Source organism: Camellia sinensis, chromosome 1 (assembly GCF_055761805.1).
Source record: "Camellia sinensis isolate YWXY chromosome 1, ASM5576180v1, whole genome shotgun sequence".
NCBI lineage: Eukaryota > Viridiplantae > Streptophyta > Magnoliopsida > Ericales > Theaceae > Camellia > Camellia sinensis.
In genome coordinates this window covers 182678501-182700798 of record NC_138961.1, presented here as the reverse complement: position 1 = coordinate 182700798, position 22298 = coordinate 182678501, and the positions used below count along the sequence as shown (strand labels likewise).

General features: G+C 35.4%; 2 protein-coding genes across 2 annotated transcripts; both read right to left on the bottom strand.

The window, feature by feature from the left end:
- Positions 1-15499: 15499 nt before the first annotated feature.
- LOC145790415 (uncharacterized) lies at positions 15500-17095 on the bottom strand. The gene is made up of 4 exons (XM_082868185.1): positions 16754-17095; positions 16519-16606; positions 16295-16437; positions 15500-15970 (listed from the first exon to the last, which is right to left on the bottom strand). The coding sequence occupies exons 1-4, from the start codon at positions 17026-17028 to the stop codon at positions 15898-15900; spliced, it is 579 nt and encodes a 192-aa protein (XP_082724311.1). The 5' UTR covers positions 17029-17095; the 3' UTR covers positions 15500-15897.
- A 684-nt stretch (positions 17096-17779) lies between these two features.
- LOC145790414 (putative clathrin assembly protein At5g57200) lies at positions 17780-21508 on the bottom strand. Its single transcript, XM_082868170.1, has 7 exons — positions 21385-21508; positions 20849-20914; positions 20637-20702; positions 19975-20019; positions 19048-19124; positions 18372-18416; positions 17780-18074 (listed from the first exon to the last, which is right to left on the bottom strand). Exons 1-5 carry the CDS (start codon positions 21481-21483, stop codon positions 19119-19121), a joined length of 282 nt encoding a protein of 93 aa, XP_082724296.1. The 5' UTR covers positions 21484-21508; the 3' UTR covers positions 17780-18074; positions 18372-18416; positions 19048-19118.
- Positions 21509-22298: the final 790 nt, after the last annotated feature.

The following is a 22298-nucleotide window of genomic DNA, read 5'->3' as shown; positions in this document are numbered from 1 at the left end:
TACTTAACCGCTTTTGATTGTTAGATTAGGGACATTTTCAATTAGCATACCTTATGCTCGCATGTTTGCATCATTCATTTGTATTGTATGCAACAAGGCTCGGCGCATCATTCAAAACTGCATTGTAAATTCAATATACTTCTTTGAATACGTGTTTCAAAGCATGTTATCAAATTGTATCATATGCCATATTAGTAGCCAAGCCTATTAATTGCATTATTGCATGTGTTGCATTAGGCATCTTGTATAGTTAGGATCATGCATTTTTTCTAACTAGCTTTTGTTTTGGCATGGAGTACTCCATAAGTTTTATGCTTTAGCATATTTGCATGAGTGTGATTGCCATATTACTATGTTTCGCATGCTTGCCATGAGGCTATGTGCTTATTTGCTAAAATACATGAATGCCTGTGGATAAAGGCTTGTTGTTTGAATTGGAACGATTCAATGAATGTGGGTTTTAAGCCCACTTTGCGAAGTGGCAAATCATGTTTTAAGCCCACTTGAGGGTGGCAAATTCAAACCATTTTAAAAAACAAACATGAGTTGAATTCGTTCCAAGTCTTGCGACTTAGTCTATACTTGCTTGTGTGCGTCACATAGTAAAGTTAGCTAATAACTGGAATAAGAACACACGAGGTTTATAAAAGAACATATCGTGATTAGTAGAGGACGATCTTTGATCGGGCGAGCGGGGGTGCTCATTTCAAGACATTTTCCTCTCGTACCTAAGTTCCCGAGCCGAGACAACTTTGGTGATGACGGACACGTGGCCTTTGGCACGAGTCAGGGTTTCCTAAATTTTCCGAAAATAAAATATTTAGGTGGCGACTCTGTAATCTGGAAAAGCAGTTCAGTTTTGGCCTTATTTGATTCAAAATTGATTTTCCAAAATAATTTGTCGGATTGGACTCTTTGGTGTTTATCAGTTTCACATTGCACTTTGTGAGATTAAATTCAGAACCGTGACAGGAGTCCGAACTGTAGGACCAATTCGAGCTCTTCGAAAGAGGGCATGAAAAAATCGAGCTACAGTATGGAGATGTAACTCAGTGAGCAACAGTTGGCACAGCTGGCAACAAATATCTGGAAAAAAAGACCAATGGTCGTTGGCCATCAGTGATAACCGACCGGCCACCACTAGTAACCGACAAGCACAAGCCATGGCTGATAGCCTCTGGGGTTAGCTAATAGGTCACCCACTCTTCCAGACTAGAGGCAACAAGCTCTTGCTCCAAAAACATGCAAAAAATATATAAGGTTTAGAGGCTTAAAGACAAGACGTTCCGTTGAGGACCTCGGGCGTTAAAAACGAACACAAACAAGCACAATCATCGAGTGCACAAACGATGATGTCCAAGTCTTGAGGCCGATCAAAAATGGGGTGTTTACAGAAGGTAGAAATGGTTTGAAATGTTTTGGGTTCTACTTGGGCATCCAAAAGAAAAAAGAGTGCATCAGACCGCACATGAGGCCCACACGGGTGCACGAGCAGAGGTCCCAAAATTAGGCGCACAAACGGGGACCTAGACTGCACGAGTGGCCCAGGCCCAAGGGCACACTGCACGAGCACTACTAGAGCGGCCCAATTTCGCTGCACAAGCAGCCCAAAATTCAACGCTTGTATGGCCCAAATGGGCTCACGAGCGGTCCATCCAAAAAAAAAAAACATTTGGGGAGCATGAGCAGAGGCCCAGGCCGCACGAACGGCCTAGGCCCAATTGGCTGCTGCTTGAACGCCGCTAGAGAAATCCAATTTCGCTGCACAAGCGGCTCATAATTCATAACACGTGTGGCCCAAATGGGCACACGAGCGGCCCATCCAAAAAAAAAAACGTGCAGTTTATTTACTTATTTATTTTTACTGATTTTATTTCCCTTTCAAAAAAAAATTTCTTGTTTAGATTTTATTCTTTTATTTATTTTTTTCTTTTTTTCTTTTTCTTTGAAAAAATAAAATAAAATAAAACAAAAAGAAATAAGCTTAAATAAGCTTAATCAGTAATTAAGAGAAATTCCTAATTAAATTACATGTGTGTGTTACCTTATTTGTGTTTATATCTATTTAACAAAAAAAGACCAGTTCATATTTTCATTGCGAATTGAAGGCCTTATCGGTATCCGATTCAGAAATTGACTTCATTTATGTGATAATTAGAATTTTTAGAATTTTATGATAGGTTTAATCAAAATTCGGTTCGGAATGATTAAATTAGAATAATTAATGCCAATATGAATAGCTTAAGCCAAGGTTAATTAATCACCACTAAGCAAGCCTATATAAGGCTTAAGATGATTAAGGAACATGACTCACACTCTCATTTTATCATCTTTGAGGCAACAAAACAAAGGGAAAGAGAGAGGAAAGAAGAGATTGAGCTCAACTAGGAGAATTCTTGGAGAATCAAGCTTGAACCCTTTGAATTCACATCTTAGGTATGAACATTTCCCTTAAATCTTGGAATAAGGTACATAGTACGTGAATTCATGAGTCATGTAAGAATATTTACATGAAATTAAAGATAATAAGTTAGAATTTTGTCAATCATGGAATAAATGAGCTAATTGTATACATGCATGCATAATTCATGGATTTTGAGTTTTGATTTCAACAAATTCTTACATGCAAGAGCCTATTTTTGTTAAATTATGGGAGCTCATTGTAGTTTTGCTCCTTAACACTTCATTTGTACATGTTTGGGAAGATTTGAGTTCATGATAACACATGCGTGGTGTGTATACACATAATTCAAGTTTGAATTTGAAGAATCCACTTGCTTTTGGGCCTTAATTTTGAGTAATGATTCTTAATTCATGATGTTTTGCAAGTCTACAAGAGTTTCCTTAAGTTTTTGGCCCAAGAAAACATAATTTACAGCTTTGGGGTCGAGTTTGAAGCTTGGAAGCAATTCTGGAAATTCCAGAATTCTGCTTCCACGCTCGAGCTACAAATCATGCGCTCGAGCAACCACCTTTATTTTTGCACTTCCGCTTGAGCGACCAAAAGTCCACTCGAGCGTAAAATGCATACTCCCAGAAGTTTGCGTGTTTTACAGATCGCTCGAGCGACAAAAGTTACGCTCAAGTGAGGGCATGAGTCTCACGCTCAAGCAAGCGTCAAGCGAGCATCGAGCAAAAAAATCAAGCAACCAGCACTTTTGCAAAGTTTACAAGTCGCTCGAGTGAAAGAATGTGTGCTTGTGCAACCACTTGCATTTTGCATGTCCGCTCGAGAGAGATCCCTATTTTTAACAATTTTTGTTAAGTGTTTTCAAGTGCATTTTAGCATCCTCATTGCATTTTAGACATTCCTAGGCTAAGATTAAGACACCATAATGAGGATAAGAAGTAGAAACACACCAAGATAAAAAAGAATTAAGTTACCATTTTCGGGTGTGTAATTCAGTACGGGTTCATTTTGTACCTGTGTAGGTCACGCACCACAAGATATCTGAATTGCTTACTCTATTCGTCTACTTGGAGCCATCTGTCATTTGTGAGTAATAACTCTATAAAGTTATGTTTAACTTTAATTATTTTCTGATGATATGAAATGATCAGTTTTCTGAAATGCTATGTTTTGTATGAATGAATGATCGTCAAAGTTTCTAAATATATTCGTGGCATCCTTAGCATCATATGATATGCGTCCCTTTATGGGTCATCGGAATGCCTTTATGGCCGTCCCTTTGTGGGTCATTAGAAACGTCTCTGTGCACATAGGTTATCGAAATGCCTCATGGTTGTCCCTTTTGGGTCATCAGAAACGTCTCTGTGCACATGAGTCATCGGAATGCCTTATGGCTGTCCTTTTATGAGTCATCAGAATGCCTTCACAGTCGTCCCCTCATGGGTCATCGAATTTTTTAACACTAATGGATGTGCCACACATTATAATGTGTAATGTACGAACTTTGATTACGAATATGAACATATATAAAAATTTGTTTCTGATATGAAATCTAAATATGTATTAGACTCTGTTTCTGCATAGACATCATTCAGTAAACTCCTTACTTTGTTATTATTCATTGGACACCAGCTCACTATTTATACTATGTATGTAGGTGATCAGGCACTTGAGCTGGCCCAAAGTTGATGGCCTAAGATTCTGTTTTGTCAACCAGCCTTTGTGCCTCCAGAGGAGGTTTTGGATTAAATCGAGTCTAGTGGCTGTATTTTTATAAATGTATAAGACTTTGTTTCTTTTAATTTTCAAACAAGTTTTTTGTTTATACGTATATGGAGTGACGTGTAAATACTGTATCTTTTGATGTCACTCGTATGTTTATAAAAGTTTAAGATTATTTGTCCCATGTATGTTCTCACAACTCAATGGACTATGTATATTTTATGTATTTGCTTCAGCCACCCCTAATTATATGTTATTCTGATAAGAGGCCTTTGGTAATCCAAGTATTACTGGCTAATTACGATGCTAGACCTATAGGGGCAGGTTTGGGTCATGACAGTTGTATTATTTTGCGCACGTATGTCTATATCGTCCCGTCGAGCACCCAAATGGCCTCACAATGCTAACATCGCCTCTAGGGATGTGCCAACCGACACCTAGGCCAACAAACCAATTGCCTGTGGCACACCCTTTGATGTGGACTTCTTCCAATACCATCAATCCGCTGCGTAGAGTGTCTGACAACTGGAAGACCGTGGCCTACTAGGCCTCTACACCGTCATTGAACTAGCATATCCTCGTAATGTGCGAGTCTTTTATCAGAACATGCATTTCAATGACGAGGCCCCATGAGCTCTTTTGTCCGTTGTTGACGGGGTGAAGTTAGTAGTCACACTAGTTTCTATTGCCAAGGTTCTAAACTGCTCCATGGACACTATCAATGAAAAGCAGTTCCCAGTGTTCACTCAGGAACTCACAGTCCCAGCATTAGTGGCCTAATTCTATGAGGGGCGATAGGATGATGACAACCGAATTTGCATCCGTCAGGCTAACTTACTTCGTCGCCTCATCTTCATTGATGTGGTTTTAAAAAAGAATGTCATCCCTCTAGGCCATAAGGAAGAGGGACGAGGGGACTTCCTCTGTGCCTTACACTAATTTGACTTTGGTTTTAGGTCGACATCCCTATTTTGATCTTCAACCAGATGGCCCGTATCCTTAATAAAGTCAAGTTGCGCAACACTTGAGGCGGTTCTACATGGGCCATCCCTTTCGTCAACCTCATCACTACACTCATAAAAGGCCAAGGGACATACCCACTCAAACCCAATGAGGTTCAGCTTCTATCGCCAACACTTTATGATAAAACCCAATGGCGCCAAACCACTGCTCGCCTGCTACCTCCACTACTCTTCCCCGATGCCCTGGCCAATCCTAATGATGTTCTGGTAGAACCCACGCGCCACGCCACCACCACCGCCATTCCGTATGACGCGGGCGTAATATCAGGCTATTTTGGATAATCAAGTTGCCATTCAGCAATCTATGGTTTATCTTCGGGTAGACTATCAGACATATCGAGACTACTCGCAGATGGCATTTGACTAAGTTAATGCCTATCAGCTCGAGTATCAATAGTCAGTTGCATCTATGCAAACTGACTTCTACGCATACTAGGAGTCGAGCTAGCAGCGGTTTGATCAGCTTGGCACTAGGGTTCATGATGAGCATTCAAGACTTGGACACTGATGCATACCCTATTTGAGTAGCATTCTCCACCACTGTCGGATCCAAATCAGTGATATCCATTCTATTTTCTTTGTTTTATTTTTTTATTTATTTTTGTTTTGTTTTATTTTTCTTTTTATACTGTATAGTCCAAAAAAAAAATGTGCGTGTGTTTTGTGTGTCCTTTCCTCGCTGGATGTGCACCTACGCCGTCTGGTAAGATCCTCTCTCTCTTATTTTACTATCTACTTTATCGTTCCTTACATTGAGGACAATGTTGTATTCTAGTTGGGGGTGAGGGTATTTATAAAAACAATTCATGTTTGTGCTTGCTGCACTTAATTGCACCACTTCACTTGATGTTTACTTTTTACCAATATGGTGGTGATATAAGCATATGTTAATTGGGAAACATAGTGGACTTGTATGAAAAGGGTTTATTGGGTAAATACTCACATGTGATGTTTACACTAAGAGAGTTGTTTGTGTTTATGGTATTAGTACACTTGTTATGAGTATGCCTTGATTCACATAAACACACTTTCATAGCGGTGATCTCTCTATTCTAATCCCCGGTATACATCATTGATAATTACTAGTGTTGCAGAAAAAAATAAATGAGTAACCTTGATTCTCACACACACACACATACACACACAAAAACTCAAATTGTTTGGGTTCGTAGCCTCTTTAACTCGAGTTATTAAGCCCATAGGGGTGTCTTTACACCTAGTGTCCTAAAATCGTCTGGTTTAGGAGTCATTGGCCAAATACTTGCTACATAAGTTAATTAGAAAGCTTAAGGGACCTAGGCATTGCACAGTTAAGAAAAAAAAAATAAAGACTTGTTCGGGTTCATAGCCTTTTCAGCTCAAGTTATTAAGCCTCGTAGTAGTGTATTTACACCTAATGCCCTAAACCATCTGGTTTGGGAGTCATTGACCCAATACTTGTTACATGGGTTGGTTAGAAAGTTTAATGGGTCAGGACATTGCACAGTCTTTCAAAAAAAAAAAAAAAAAAAAAAAAACAAATAATGAGAATCTTGGTTGCAAAAATTTAATTTTTCTGTATATGTTCGGTGTTATTGTGAGTTACGCTGAGCTATTATAGTTGACAGTTAACTAGTTATGGGAATGCACTTTACACCAAGAGCAATGATGATATGTTTACTAACATTCACAAGTATAGGGGACTTAACTTTTGTATTAACTGAATTGTGGTTTTTGCTCAATAGATTTCTTCATGCTTGTCTATTGTACCTTCAATGGCTTATCATGTCTTAATATCACATTATAGTTGGCACATAAGTTAATTGATAATTGGAGTAGTGTGATTACTTATTGTGTTGGGAAGATATGAATATATTGATGTTTGTGGGTATCATTTCTGGAAACCCTCACGAGACTATACTCGTCCACTTGGTGTAACCTTGTGGTTTAAAGGCTTGTTGCATATGCTAAATGCAATCGTGATCCCTACGAAAATACCTTAGAGTTATTTTATTTTTCTTATTTCTTTCGTTTTGCTCGAGGACTAGCAAAATATAAGTTAGAAGATGTGATGTAGGCCAAAAGGTACCACATTGAGGCCACTTAAGTTACATTTTTAGTCTTTCAATGTTGTTTATTTGGTGGAGATGATGTGTTTTGTGCACTTGTACAGATTTGGCAAGCAACACGCAAATTCAAGCAAAAATGGTGCAAAAACAGATTCTCTGTGCGAGGAACGAGAAATCTTGGCCTGCCACCTCACCGCACATGCGGCCAAGCTCCACCGCACCTGCGGCCCACCATCACTCAAGCGGCCCACCTAGGGTTGCGTGCATGAAAATTTAAGGCTTTTCTACTGGGAATCAAAAAAAAAAAAAAAGAGGCTGAAAAGGGGTTCGAAAATATTTCAGAGAAAATAGAGAGAGAGGCTAGGGTTTGAAACAAAAGAACTTGAAGCTTGAAGAATGTCTCCTATGGTGGCTTCTTCCGGCGCCATTAGCCCACTGCATAGAGTGTCTGACAACTTGAAGACTGAGGCCTACTGGGCATCTGCACACCATCATTGAACAGGCATATCCTCGCATTGTGCGAGTCTTTTATCAGAACATGTATATTAGTGACGAAGCCCCGGGAGTTCTTCTGTTCATTGTTGACGAAATGAAGTTAGTAGTCACACCAGCTTCCATTGCCGAGATTTTGAACTGCTCCATGGACACTATCAATGAAGAGCAGTTCCCTGTGTTCACTTGGGAACTCACAGTCACGATATTAGTGACCGAATTCTATGAGGGGCGACAAGATGATGACAACTGAACTAGCATCCGTCGAGTTAACTTAACACGCCTCTTCCTCTTCCTTGCTGTGGTTCTAAAAAAGAATGTCATCCCTCTAGGCCACAAGGAAGAGTGACGAAGAGACTTCTTCTGTGCCTTGCACCGATTTGACTTCGGGTTCTGGATTGACATCCCTATTTTGATCTTCAACCACATGGCCTGTATCCTTAATAAAGTCAAGTTGCGTAACACCCGAGACGGTTCTACATGGGCCCTCCCTTTCGTTAACCTCATCACTACACTCATAAAAGGCCAAGGGACATACCCACTCGAACCCAATGAGGTTCAGCTTCCGCCGTCAATGCTTTATGGTAAAACCCAATGGCGCCAAACCACTGCTCGCCTGCCGCCTCCACTACTCCTCCTCAATGCCTCGGCCAATCCTAATGATGTTCCAGTAGAGCCTGTTGCCCCGCCAGCGTCACTGCCATTCCCTATGACGTGGGCGCAATATCAGGCTATTTTGGATAATCAAGCTGCCATTCAGTAATCTGTGGTTGATCTCCGGGCAGACTATCAGGCATATTGGGAGTACTCGCAAACAACATTTAACCAAGTTAATGCCTGTCAGCTCGAGTATTAGCAGTCAGTTGCATCTATACAAACTGACTTCTACGCATACAAGGAGTCGAACTAGTAGCGGTTTGATCAACTTGGCGCTAGGGTTCATAATGAGGCATTCGAGACTCGGACGCTGATACATGCCCTATTTGAGCAGCATTTTCTACCACTGCCGGATCCAAATCAGTGATATTCGTTCTATTTTCTTTGTTTTATTTATTTATTTATTTTTGTTTTGTTTTATTTTATTTTTCTTTTTTATACTGTATAGTCCCAAAAAAAATGTGTGTATGTGTTTGGTGTGTCCTTGCCTCGCTAGATGTGCACTTACGCCGTCTGGTAAGATCCCCTCTCTCTCATTTTACTATCTACTTTACCGTTGCTTACATTGAGGATAATGTTGTATTCCAATTGGGGGGGTGAGGGTATTTATAAAAACAATTCATGTTTGTACTTGTTGCACTTGATTGCACCACTTCAACGGCGCCAAAATTTGATGTGTTGTTTCACACACACAAAAATAAATACTAAACTATACCAAATTCTTTAGAATAGTGGTAAGTCCAAGTATCGATCCACATGGACAAATGGGAAATTAAATTAATTTAATTGTTAAATTCCTAAATTAATTTTAATAAAGAGATTAAGGAATCATAAACTAGTAATAACTAAATTAAACTAAGAGATTAAACTAGCACTTATAAATAAAATTAGAATTGTTGATTTTTGGAAAAAGCCTAGGATAATGAATTCACCACTAGTTACATAAATAAGGCTTCAATTTGAGACTCAATTATGTTACGGTTCGAACTAAATAATACTTCACAACTACAAGTTCGAAGCATTTATCAAAAAAATTAACACGTTCAATGTATAGGCATGAACCATCTCAAGTAGTACGAATCGTTCGCTCTAAACTAGGGTAGCAACACAACTCGTTTCTCGTAGTATGGCTCGTCTCATACCTTGAACATGAAAGCATAGAAAACCATTATATGGAAAGCATTCAACAATCACAGAAAAAAGAATACTTGAAAAGAATATTGAAAAATTTATTTGAAATACCATACAATTTGTTCAAACCTTTATATAATCAAAAAGCAAAAAAGAAAACCTTATTTTCTTGGCTAGGGTTTCATCGAAACCGTAGAAATAGTAGCATAGCCACTCATGGAGGAGTGGGAAGAGGTGGATGAGGAAGAAGCCACCATGGGAGACATTCTTCAAGCTTCAAGTTCTTTTGTTTCAAACCCTAGCCTCTCTCTCCTTTTTCTATGAAATTTTTGAACCCCTTTCCACCATTTTTTTTCTTCTTTTTATTCCCAGTAGCAGAGCCTTAAATTTTCACTCACTCAATCCTAGATGGGTCGCTTGAGCGGTGGTGGGCCACATGTGCGGTGGAGCTTGGCCACACGTGCGGTGGAGCTTGGCCGTACGTACAGTGAGGTGGCAAGCCGGGATTTTTCGCTCCTCGCATGGAGAATTTGTTTTCACCCTTTTTGCTTGAATTTGCGTGTTATCTACCAAATCTGCACAAGTGCACAAAACACATCATCTCCTCCAAATAAACAACATTGAAAGACTAAAAATGTAACTTGAGTGGCCTCAATATGATACCTTTTGGCCTACATCAATAATCTATCCCTGCCCACATAAGTGTTAAGTCGGGTAAAATCCACCCCATTTGTGCGGGTATGGATAGGCTCTCGCGGATCAGATTAAAATGGTCATCCGTAAGTAAAATAGTTCAATTTTAGTAATCTAAATCGTTCACTTTTTAAAAATTATTAAGAAGAATAAACATGTAAAAAATCAATATACTTGGATTTCGAAAGCTTTATATTTAAATCACATTTGTCTTAAAAAAATAGATGATAAATATAATTTCAAGAATACCCATTTATTTTTGTAAAATAAATATCATTTAAACATATAACTATCGAAATCTAATCATCTTAAATTTTTTTTATATGTTTATTGTTCTCAATGAATCTTAAAATGTAAACGGTTCTAATCACCAAGATTGGGCTCACAATGGACCCACTAAATCCAAACGTTCTCTCAAATTAGATTTACAAAGAAGCCAATAATTTTGCAATGACTATGATTATTGTAATAATTACTATATTTTTAGTTTGAACTGTCTATTTAAATCATAATTGATTATGTTTTAAACTTAAATCACTTACTTAAATTAATATTGCAAAAAATAATAGAAACAAATTGTGATAAACCTAATCTAAAAAGAGTGTAAGATATTAGGTCCAGCGAATATTTTTTATTGATGAAAAGTCCACACTTTGCGAAATTATTTAGCGAGAAATCCTAGAAAACATTTTTTTTTCAATTTTACCCCTTAAATTTTTTTATCTATTTGACTTTTTGTTGATTATCTGTTCAAATTTTTTGACTATCTTTTCAATTATTTTTCCTATCTGTTCAATTTTTCTCATAAATTCTATCTAGTTGTTTAATTTTTTCCCCCTAAACTCTATCTACTTGTTCAAAAATTTTGACTACTTGTTCAATTTTTTCCTCTAAATTCTATCTTTTTAATTTTTTTGTCCCTAAATTTTATCTATCTGTTCAAATTTTTTTATCTGTTAAAAATTTGTGTCAACTTTTTTGTTTATCTGTTGCAATCATCATCATCAATATCAAAAAAAAAATTTCAAATCTGTCTCATACATGGGTAATTATTCAGTATTCCCGGAGTATGGGCACGTTGTGCTCCATAAGATTTTGATTGGTAGAGAATGGTAGGAAGCCATGATGTTTGTTGAAGATAGAGAAATAACATGAAACTAAGTAATTAGTGATTGGTTTGGAATATAATCACGTGGTATTCAGAGATTATTGAATAATTTTCCCTCATACATACACACACTCACAAATATACTTACATACTAGAAGAATTATTTGTTTCATTATTAACAACAACAACTAAAAAAAAAAATTAACTGTCCATCTCTTGAGTCTGGCAAGGATTTGAGCCTATCCCAATAAATGATCCAAATAGACTCTAGAGATAGACAGTTAATTTCCATCCCCTCTTCTACTAGCATTGCCTCCAACTTTTTACACCACCAAATCTGAAGGTGTTTGAGTGTAGGTATGATCGAAACAAATTATAGTGATCGCTCTCCTCTTTATCTGTTCAATATATATATATATATATATATGTTTTATCATCAACAACAACTAGATGGAGAAAAAAAAACCCTGAAATTATCACTAAACTTGTGTTAGTTTAAATAATTCAAATTGAAGAACTGTCAATAACATTCACAAGTCCTCTAATGAAGAAATCTCCCAACGTCCTTAATTCCTATCTCTCAAAACAAATCTTCATATATATATACATACAAATGAAATACAAATGTATGAATTTTTACGAAGTCAACAAAATGAGAAGATAAATTTAAACCCAGCAAAGCAATCAATCAAGCATTTACAACTTATCCAAATTTCACATTCTGCTTTCTAACTAGAAATTTAAGGTAAATAAATGGAAAAAATTACCAAACCACCAAAAAACTCAAATCTGAGTGAACATTTGACTCCACAACATGTGAACAAGTCACAACAATGGTGTTGAAGGTTGACCTTCAGTGCTCTAGCTACTACAAGAAGATCAAGACGCGAATGAGGAGTTCTAGAAGATCAAGGTTGCAATTTTCGCACGAAGATTTGAAAAGAAGAGAGAGAAAGAGAGAGGTTCGGATTGTTGAGCGATGATGAGATCTAAAGATCTGGAAAGTAGAGAAACCTTCGATCGGTGGAGGGAAGCCGTGGAACTGATGATGACCGACCAGAGCTAGGGTTTCGGTGATGCAGAAGAGGTTGGCAAAGTCCAGATTTAAGGCAGTAGGAGAAGGGTTTTCGAGGGAGAGGTGGTGCGGTGGGCGTTTAGGAGAGGGAGAGAGTGAGGCAATGGCAGCAGAGGAGAAGGTGGTGGTCAATTGGCTGCAACGAAGGTGAAGAGAAGAGGGGAGAGAGAGAGAGAGATAAGATGCGAGACGAGGTGAGGTAAGCGGCGTAGCTACAACAGTAAGGTAGTGAGAGAGAGTGTGCAGAGGGAAGAGAGTAGAGAGAGAGGGGCTGAAAAGTACAATGTGTGAATACTGTATAAGACTAATGATTCATAACTCAAAATTTGGAGCTCTAACAATGGCACTAATGATGTGGTATGGAACAAAAAAAAAAAAAAACAAGGCACATATATCAAATCATTCATGAGTGAGACCCACTGCCACATAAGTAAAGCTCTCGTTAGAGTTTTACTTTTAGTGTTCTCAAACATTTTTGTATTGTATAATATGTCGTGTTTTGAGAAATTGATAAAAAAAACTGATTTTTTGATTTAAAAAGTTGCCTTTTGTGTATAAAAAAGTTTAAAAAATTAACTTTTTACTGTCTTTCCAAAACGCCTCTATATTTATATATAGATAATTTTGTCTTTTTATATTAACTTGTCTTTATATACAAAATATTTTAATTCCTAAACATACTGACAATAAAAATTTAAATTTGAATTTTTAACCTTGAGCACCCAAAATGATAGTATGGGGGTGTTTGGCAAGAAAAATTTTAGCCTATTTTTTGCTAAAATTCACAAAAAGATAAAATATACTAAAATAGTTAATAAGACAAAATGACACATCAAACTCATAATCATTTTACTTTTTCTCTCACAAACATCACATCCAACTATAAAAAAATCCAATCATCTTCCCAAACACAAAAATTTTAGCCTACTAAATTTCCAAACACCCACTATAAAAAATCTGGAAGACAATACTCACCACGAATAAAAATAAATTTAAAGCTCTAATATAGGAGCTCTAATAGCTCTAATGGAAGGTGAGTCCCACTCTGATGTGATGTCTTGATCTTCTTGTTTTGATTTTTCACCTCACTAAAGTTCAATTAGAACTCTAATTTTAGAGGAATGAATCATAACCCTTATTTATTTTGTATGTGTAATTATTTTACAGAAATAAAGTAATCTTTCTCTATCTTCATCTATTATTCGTTAATCATTAAATCTTATCTTTCTTTTTCTTTTTTTTCTCTCTGTTTATTTGTATATTTTTTTCACCAATAATGATACATCTCTCTAAATCAATGAGCTCTAATGACATGAAAAGACAAAAAAATAAATAAATAAATAAATAATAAACATCACTATCACAGTGAGACTCACACTCAATTAGAACTATTAGAACTCCTTTATTAGAGCTCCAAAATATTTTTGTTTTTTTCACCCTCTCTCTTTTCATTTTTCTCCGGCTCTCCATCTTTTTCCTTTTTGACTCTCTTTCATGTTCTCATTTCTCTTTTGTTCTCCATCTTTACGACTCGTTTTTCCTTTGTTCTCTGGCTTTTTCCTTTATGACTCTCTTTTCACTCTCATTTCCCTTTTGTAGCACCATTGTAAACAAAAAGGAACGATGAAAATGATATTTGAAGACTAGAAGAGTCATCGAAAAAAAGTTGTCAAAAAGTCACTAGAGGCACTAGAAAAAGTCCTTAGAGAGACACTGGAAAAATTTACTGTTGTTAGAGGTCGATAGTCTGCAACCTGCAACAACTAGTAGTGTTTTAAAGTGGTTGGAATAAGGACTGTTTTAGTATTATAGTTGGAGGTCATATGATTCTTCACATTCTAATTATGGAAAATGTTATCAACCATAAATAATTTATCAAATATTTTATCAAATCTCTTATATAGGTGTGGGGCTCACACAAACTTACATGTGTGTGGGTCATACTCATGTGAGAGGTTTTAGTAAAACATTTGGTAGATTATTTGGAGTCTCTCTAGCATTACTCCTAATTATTCTTGTGATCCTAACGTTGTATTTGATTAGGAGATTTTACAAGAAATTTAAAAAAGAAAAAGAAAAAAGTATGTAAAATTAAGTGAAATGTAAATATATTTTATTCACATTTCACCTACTTTTTTTCCATTTTCTTTTCAAATCTCTTCCCAAATCTCTCAACTAAACATAACGTAAAATAAAAAAGTTTACCAATTGTTCAAAAAAATTCAAAATTGAATTTGTGGCTCGAGTGCGCTTGAATTTTTAGAAATGTTAAAAAATTAGTTTGGTGAAAATAAATTAAAAAACACTTATCATTTTCATATAACTCTCTTTTTGGATGAAAATAATCTTTAAAATATTTGTTTATCATTTATTTTTATCAATTAATTTTTATTTTTTATAAAAAAAAATTAAAAAATACATTTTAAAAACTCAACCACGTAATTTATCAAGTAAATTGCTTTTCTCTCATAAAATTTGAAGAAAATTCAGTTAACCCACACTTTTAGCATAATTGTATTAGTCTCCTTCGAAATTTTAATTCATATAACATTTAGATAATTTTTTTCACTAATTGTTTAATTGTATGAATGAAATAATGATATTGTTATTTATTGTATAATAAAATATATATTTATATTTATTTATTTTAGTGCTTACCCACGACCTCTATTAGTTTTGATCATTTTAACTTAATTTTTTTTATAAAAAAAATCATGTAATTATATTGAATTATAAACCACAGCAGGAAATTCAACTTTTAGTGGCGTTTAAAAAACGCCGCTAAAAGTGACAAAAACGCCGCCAATTATTTTTGCGACGCTTAGCACCAAACGCCGAGGATGCGGCCGTCGCTATAGCTTTATGGCGTTTTAAAAACGTCGTGATATTAGCCAAATGTCCTGCTCAACATACACTGACGTCTCTGATGATATTTAGCGACGTTTTGAAAAAACGCCGTCATATCTTTTTAAAAAACTTTGGTAGTTAGATGTAGAGTTTAAGAGGTGTTTGTAGAAACGTCACCGTATCCTTTTTTTTTTTTTTTTTTTTGAAATTGAGCTAATTTTATTTGATTGAACTAAAAAAATACCAGTAATAACACTAATATAAAATAATAATTCCCATTCAAATAGTTGTAATGAAACATTAATTCACTTTCTCATTCAATTAATATCCAATCATTACCCACAAAATTAACATATCCAAAATCAAAAAATCATGTTTTAACATTAATCACAAACTAACATATATCCAAAAATTATGTGTTAACATTAACCACAAACGAACATTCTTCTCATCTTCACCAAACCATTTTGAAGTGATAGTAGACATAGACACGTTAATGAAACTTGCTCCAGCCTCGTTGGCAATGGCCTTTGCCAACATTGTCTTCCCAGTGCCAGGACGCCCAAATAGCAATATTCCTCTGCATGGCTTTAAAAGGCCTCCCTTGAATAGGTTTGGTCTTTAAAGAGGTAGCATCACTAGTTCTTGGAGAGATTCTTTAATATCATCCAAAGCACCAATATCTTTGAATGTCACACCGATCTCACTAGCTGGTATGACTTCTGGCCTTGTGCGCTTCTCAAATTCATTGTCAGGAGAAATCTCCTGGTATAAGCAAACACCACGATGAGAAAAGAAGGGAACAGGAGAAGAATAAACACTACAGAGACGGATGGTCATCATAAACTTCATGTTAAGTTTACAAAACTAAAAAAAATCAATCTACATGTCTATATATTATATGCCTGAAAGAATGTCAGTGATTCTTCAGTTGATTAATTAAATACTAAAAAAGTATCCGCAATTTTAACATGGAATGCAGAGGTGCAAGTGCTGGCATATATACATAGCGAGTTGTAGAACCAATGGTAGAGAATAAGTAAATCCTAACAAAGAAATCTCAAAAATGAAATAATAAATCTAACCCACCAGAGCTTTTGATGCTGGCGCGCTGGGTTACAAGCATCCTTCACTGTTGAAGCTGATGCCTCTGTTAAAGTTGATGCCTTGGGGACTGTGCTTCCAACTTTTGTTTCTGGCTTCACAGCAACAGCCTCATCCTTTGGTGCATCCTAGGACAACAAAAAGAGGACATCAAGAAAATACTCTTCACATTCCATACAATCAGATTATTGAAAAAACATATGCACAACCATAAAAGGTTCAGTCTGCGCTTCCAGCTTTAAAGTATCCTTGCCAGAAGACTTGCCTTCCTGGAATATGCTCAAACCATGGGACAAACTGTTCCATGACCAACAAAGTTAACGAGGCTTGAATGGTAAGGAAACCGCCAATATATATAATAATCTAACCTTGCGGATGAAATAACTAGCCTCCAATTGATATACTAATCTAACCTTGTTTTGATAAATAATATACTAATCTAACCTTGAGGATGAAATAACTAGCTTTCCGTGTCCGTATTCAGGATCCTTGTTATTCATCAAATGATAAGAGACTGCAGATACTACAATTTCTTCTATATAGTTACCAAGAACCATCGTGTCTGCTGCACAGATTGAACCCAGATCATCACAGTCAAGGTCATTAGCTGCAAGTACTTCAATAATGTGGTTTTTGTTGTCCTGATATTGGATCATCTTTATATCCTCCTCAAGTTGAGACTTCCAGCTGACAAGATGTGTTTCGTCTTCGGGTTCCATTGATAAGCAACTGAATCTCTGTGATAATCTCAGCTGCTCACTATTTCACTTGCACTAGCAGTATTTTTGTTCATCAAAACTTGCATCGGAAATAACAAATAAGTGGTTAGCCATATTGCAATCAAAAGTAGTTTAAAAAGTATACTGAAAAAAACCATCCAACCCAAAAATGTTCACAAAATTGGTATTAGTCTGACCATTTTTAAGTATTTGTAAGTTTTGTATTCCATTTCCACCTTCTGCATTCATGATAATGTGAAATATATCTTTTAGGGAACCTCGGGTCCCCAACTCAAATTTGAGGATCGTCAGTAGGTCAAGAAAACCTGCCAGAGCTAAGGTTGAGCTTTTAAGATTATATATATATATTTTTTAACATGAGTTTTTAAGTAATTGACAAGACAATTTTCAATAGAACCTAAGTTTGATGGACCCAGATTGGATCATTCAATAGTTTGTTCTACTCACTTCTACCCAGTCAGAAATTCAACAAACCCAATAATTCAGTAAGGCCATTTAAGCAGTTAGGTTGTGTTTGGATCATGGATTTGATGAGAGATTTGCAGAGGAAAGGAAAAGAGAAGAGAAGTGAGAAGAAAATTAACTTCAATTTCATTTATTTTTCCCTTCAATTTTCCTTTTCCATAGAAAATTTCCTCTCCGAATCCATGATCCAATTACAACCCCAAGGTTTTCTGCATGAAGGATGAACAATAGCAATTCATATTGTACTGCATTAAGCATCCCAGCTTTAGAAAGATCACATCTTATATAGTTCACAGGATATGCCAAAAATCATTTGTGTCCAAATCCCTGTTTATAGTCAACAAGTTGGTTCTAAATTGACAGTCACGCTACTGACTTGAGAGAATTCCATAAATTTCCACAGTGCAAATCATACATATAAATTCACTTCAAAAACCCAATAGAAGTATATGTAGTTATTAGGAAGGCATACATACAATGACAGGAGCTGTAATTAGAAGTGCAGTTTCTGCAATAATGTTTTTTTGGTACTGGGGATCCCTTCCAATGGCATAGATCACCTGCCCATAAGACCACAACCCTAAGAAAGCACCTCAAGTTTCTAGATATAAGTACATATATGAGAAACCCGTAATATTGGATCATCTCAAAATAAAGAAGATATGATCATTTATTATGTCATGAGATTCATTTTAAATCAATGACAAACAACCAGCAATTTTGGAATTGATGATAACATCAATGGACAAATGCCAGCACACAAAAGAATTAAGAACTCTCTTGAGAGAGATGGAGGGAGATTTATCAAAATATGGATTTTACAATTTCAATGACATTGATTGATTAGATTCACATACCGTCTCCCCCTGGTTTAGAAAGAGCTTAGCAATTTCAATCCCAGCCTGAAATAAGCAAAACAATCAAATTTACAAATTTTAAACACTCAATCACATTAAACTCCATGGACAGAACCGAAAAAATTAAAAACATAGTTTAAAAGCATTTGAAAATTAGTGGGGGAAAAAATCAGCTAACTAGTGAAGCAAATCAATTTTTCCTTTGCTCATAAGATACACAAATAGCTTTTTCTCCTCAACTCCAAACGGTTTTTTCATTCCTCTTCTTTTTTTCTTTTTCTTTTTTTTTATGATAAATATGAACTTTGAACACATATATAGGTAGGAAGTGTTATTCTAAAAGGTATGAATGGGTATAACTCCTGATTCAAGGATAACAAGAGCAACTAAAAATTATGTCCAAGAAATAACATAAAATAAAATCTAATCATGGCTCAATGAGAACAAAGGAGAAGAAATAAAGAAAGAAAATTACAATGCTCTAAGAAATCGATTCAAATTATCTGTTATCCATTAAGATTGCACTGATGGTAACCAATATAACAAAGACAATTTTTCTTTGGCATCATGAATTTAACCTTCTGCAATAGATGAAATAATAAAAATGTCCAACTTGGATATATATATATATATATATATACATTGACAAATGGAGAATGTAAGATATCAAACAAACCTGAACTAGTCCACCCAGATTATCTCTAAGATCAAGAATAAAAGACGAGGCACCCAGGTCTTCGAGTCGCTTCATTGCTGCAAAAATAATCTCTTCCTTCAATTCAATCACAAAAAACAACTAAGATAGCAACTAGTATTCAATGAGAAAGAGAGAGAGCGAGGGCGGGGATAAATTCTACAAACAAGCACACCATGCAGGAGGGGCATGCTAAAGAACTTCATTATCTGGTTCATATTGCCACAACTATAGGAGAACCTTTAATGATATTTTCTCTGCTCATTTCCTGCTTTTCTCTTGTAAATTATTTTTCCAAAGTAAGCCCAATGATATTTTCTTGGAAGCAAAAAAGAAAAAGCATAAAATTCTGTAACATAACTCAGGGATTATGGCTTAAACAAAGTTGTTTCAACTGAATGAGTAACTGCTTGACAGACCACTAAAAAGTATAGGATTACTTTGCAGCCAATAACAAAGCAAATATCACTCAAATCATTAAAACCCTTTAACGTATCTCCTCTTGGACAAGAAAGGTTTTGTTTGCCTTCTTCTAAAGCAAGAAAATTGGGGGAAAAAAAATTAAAAATTAAAAACAACAATATCATTTAGCTATCACACTCTGTTTCACCACAAAGGATCAACCATATCGAAACAACACCAAAACACCTTCATACCTTGAATTTTGAAAGAATATTTTATCATTCTATGATATATTATATGAGATTTTAATGTTCCAAAATGAGGATAGCTATGCAATCATTTTCCTTATACATGGACGCAATTTTCACCCAGTAGCATCAAGTGGAATTAAAAAGGAAAGATTTGATCAAATAAAATTCTAAGAAACACAAGAATATCCATGATAACTAAGAGCAACATAAAAATGTAATCCTACTTAGAATAACAAAATGTTTGTCACAGCATTACCTTGGTCGGTGGTGGTGTGAGGCAATAGAAGCCCATTTTTGTTTCCTACAACAAAAATCAAATGATGGCATTGAGATAATCAGTTTAAAGCTCATGGGTCCTCAAATAGGTGCTTCCTCTGAATGTTAATAAGAATTACTCAACAGGATATTGACTTAATTCAAGACTTGACAGCATCACATTTAATAAGAATTACTCAACAGGATATTGATGTTACTTTAACAATCTAGACCCACCAGCGCAAGAACAAAAAAGAGAAAAGTAAAGACCTTGTTAATAATATATTACATATCAATGCCATCAGATTTAATATTCTTAACATTCTACAGCTGTAGATCACATTGTAAACGGTTACTAATGAACTAAAAAGGCATAGTTCAGTTCCCTAGATATATCACTTAAAATGTGTGAAAAAAACAACTTCCAAGGAAAATTATTAGACTATTCAAATTGGTGAGACAATAATGGAAAAGGCATTTTAAAAATTCAATCTGCTTCCAGCCTGCAGTAAACACCTACTTTTTAACCACTAAAACTTGAATCTGAATGATTAAAACCGAGTCCAGAGTCTAAACTTCAGATCCATCCCATTTTAATTTGACAAAATACAGAAGATAGTTTTGAAAAGTGATGATTCAAACAAAAATCAATGCAAACATCACCTGTTGGCCAGATCGTTTATATATATCTAAGGCTTTCATTGCTTCATGTCTTGGCATCTCAAAAAACTGGAAAAAAAAATAGAAATAAAAATAAAAAACAAATAAAAAAAATAAAAAATAAAAAACTAAAGCATAAAGTCTAAGCAAGCGAAAAGCTCCACCTAATACCATGTTAAAGTTGGAAATATTGCAAGAAAATAAAGGCAATTCACCTTATCAACCAGATTGATGATTCCATCATTAATTGCACAATAAATCTTAAAACTCTCTTTGAGTACCTGAAAATTACATATATTGACGAGGTCAAGCATAAAATTTAGTCAAATTTAGGACTAGCTTTTATTCGCCAATAATTTTTCCCTTTTTTTTATTCTAATCCTTGGGCTACGATTAGGATTTCGTCTATTATATATAATAGCCATGTTGAACAAGCATAAAGGATATCAAAACCATTCAAAGAGAGAGCAACTAACCTTTCTAAATGTGGTTAATTAAACGAAGAAGAATCACTGAACTGAAGAAGAATCGAGAGAGATTTGAGTGAGAGAAAGAGAGAGCAACTAACCTCTGATCGAAGAAGACAAAGAGCTCCAAATCCACAGAGATAAATCACGGAGCTATGCTCAAAATTAAACTTCGAAATCGCAATCCGAGATGAATCACCGAACTGAAGAAGAATCGAAGAAGAATCACTGAACTGAAGAAGAATCGAGAGAGATTTGAGTGAGAGAAAGAGAGAGCAACTAACCTCTGATCGAAGAAGACGAAGAGTTCCAAATCCATGGAGATGAATCACGGATCTACGCTCAAAATCGAACTTCGAAACCGCAATCCCGAGATGAATCATCGAACTGAAGAAGAATCGAAGAAGAATCGAGAGAGATTTGAGTGAGAAGGAGACGGCGGTGCTCAAAATAGGTTTTCAAAATAAAAACTGAGAGAGATAGAATGGGTGTGAAGGGAGACAGGGAAGAGGGTGTGAAGAGAGAGGTTTGAGGCGTTTTTTAAACGTCTTCTATCTACAAAACGGTACCGTTTTATCTAACAACAAAGGCGACGTTTAAAAAATGCCGTTAATTATAAAAAAAGGTGACGTTTAATTAAACGCCGTTAATTAAACGCCATTGAATCCTCATTTTCCTGTAGTGAACTATTTGTATTTTTTTTTTTTTCAAATATCACAAGGTGAGCGTAATCTATCCTAATTTCTCTCTTAAATGTAGTAGCTAGTGATGGCAAACAATTAAGTTATTTGGTTTTCCAGGAGCACTACTCCAGGCCATTTATATCAAGATATTTGCCATGTGGTCTCCTAAATAGAGACACAAAAATAGTAGGGCATACTATTTCAACTAATAAAAATTCAACTTAGGTATACATTTTCCCCATAATATAAACTTTTGGTAAATTATATTGACATCTCGTAAAGTTTAGAAAAAATAAGCCTCGCATTTTTTATATAATTACATTGAGCTTCCTTAAGTTTTAATTAACACGCCATTTAGTACCTTTTCATAAATAATTCGTTAGTTTTATGCATAAAAAAATAATATTATCATGTCTTTTATATTGAAATATTGATTTTACTTTATTCATCTTTATATTTTCATACCATTTGTAATAATTTTATTTATCAAAAAAATTAATGCAATTATATTAAAA

What these genes read in the sequence shown, in the direction of transcription:
- LOC145790414 (XM_082868170.1), bottom strand. Translation starts at nt 21,483, where the DNA reads ATGATTCATCTCGGGATTGCGGTTTCGAAGTTCGATTTTGAGCGTAGA. An exon ending in TCATCAATCTGGTTGATAAG is followed by an intron (nt 20,703 to 20,848) that starts GTGAATTGCCTT and finishes TTTTTTTTCCAG; the next exon opens with TTTTTTGAGATGCCAAGACA. An exon ending in ATAAACGATCTGGCCAACAG is followed by an intron (nt 20,020 to 20,636) that starts GTGATGTTTGCA and finishes TTTTTGTTGTAG; the next exon opens with GAAACAAAAATGGGCTTCTA.
- LOC145790415 (XM_082868185.1), bottom strand. Translation starts at nt 17,028, where the DNA reads ATGGAACCCGAAGACGAAACACATCTTGTCAGCTGGAAGTCTCAACTT. An exon ending in CGCAGACTGAACCTTTTATG is followed by an intron (nt 16,438 to 16,518) that starts GTTGTGCATATG and finishes TTGTTGTCCTAG; the next exon opens with GATGCACCAAAGGATGAGGC. An exon ending in CGCCAGCATCAAAAGCTCTG is followed by an intron (nt 15,971 to 16,294) that starts GTGGGTTAGATT and finishes TGCTTATACCAG; the next exon opens with GAGATTTCTCCTGACAATGA.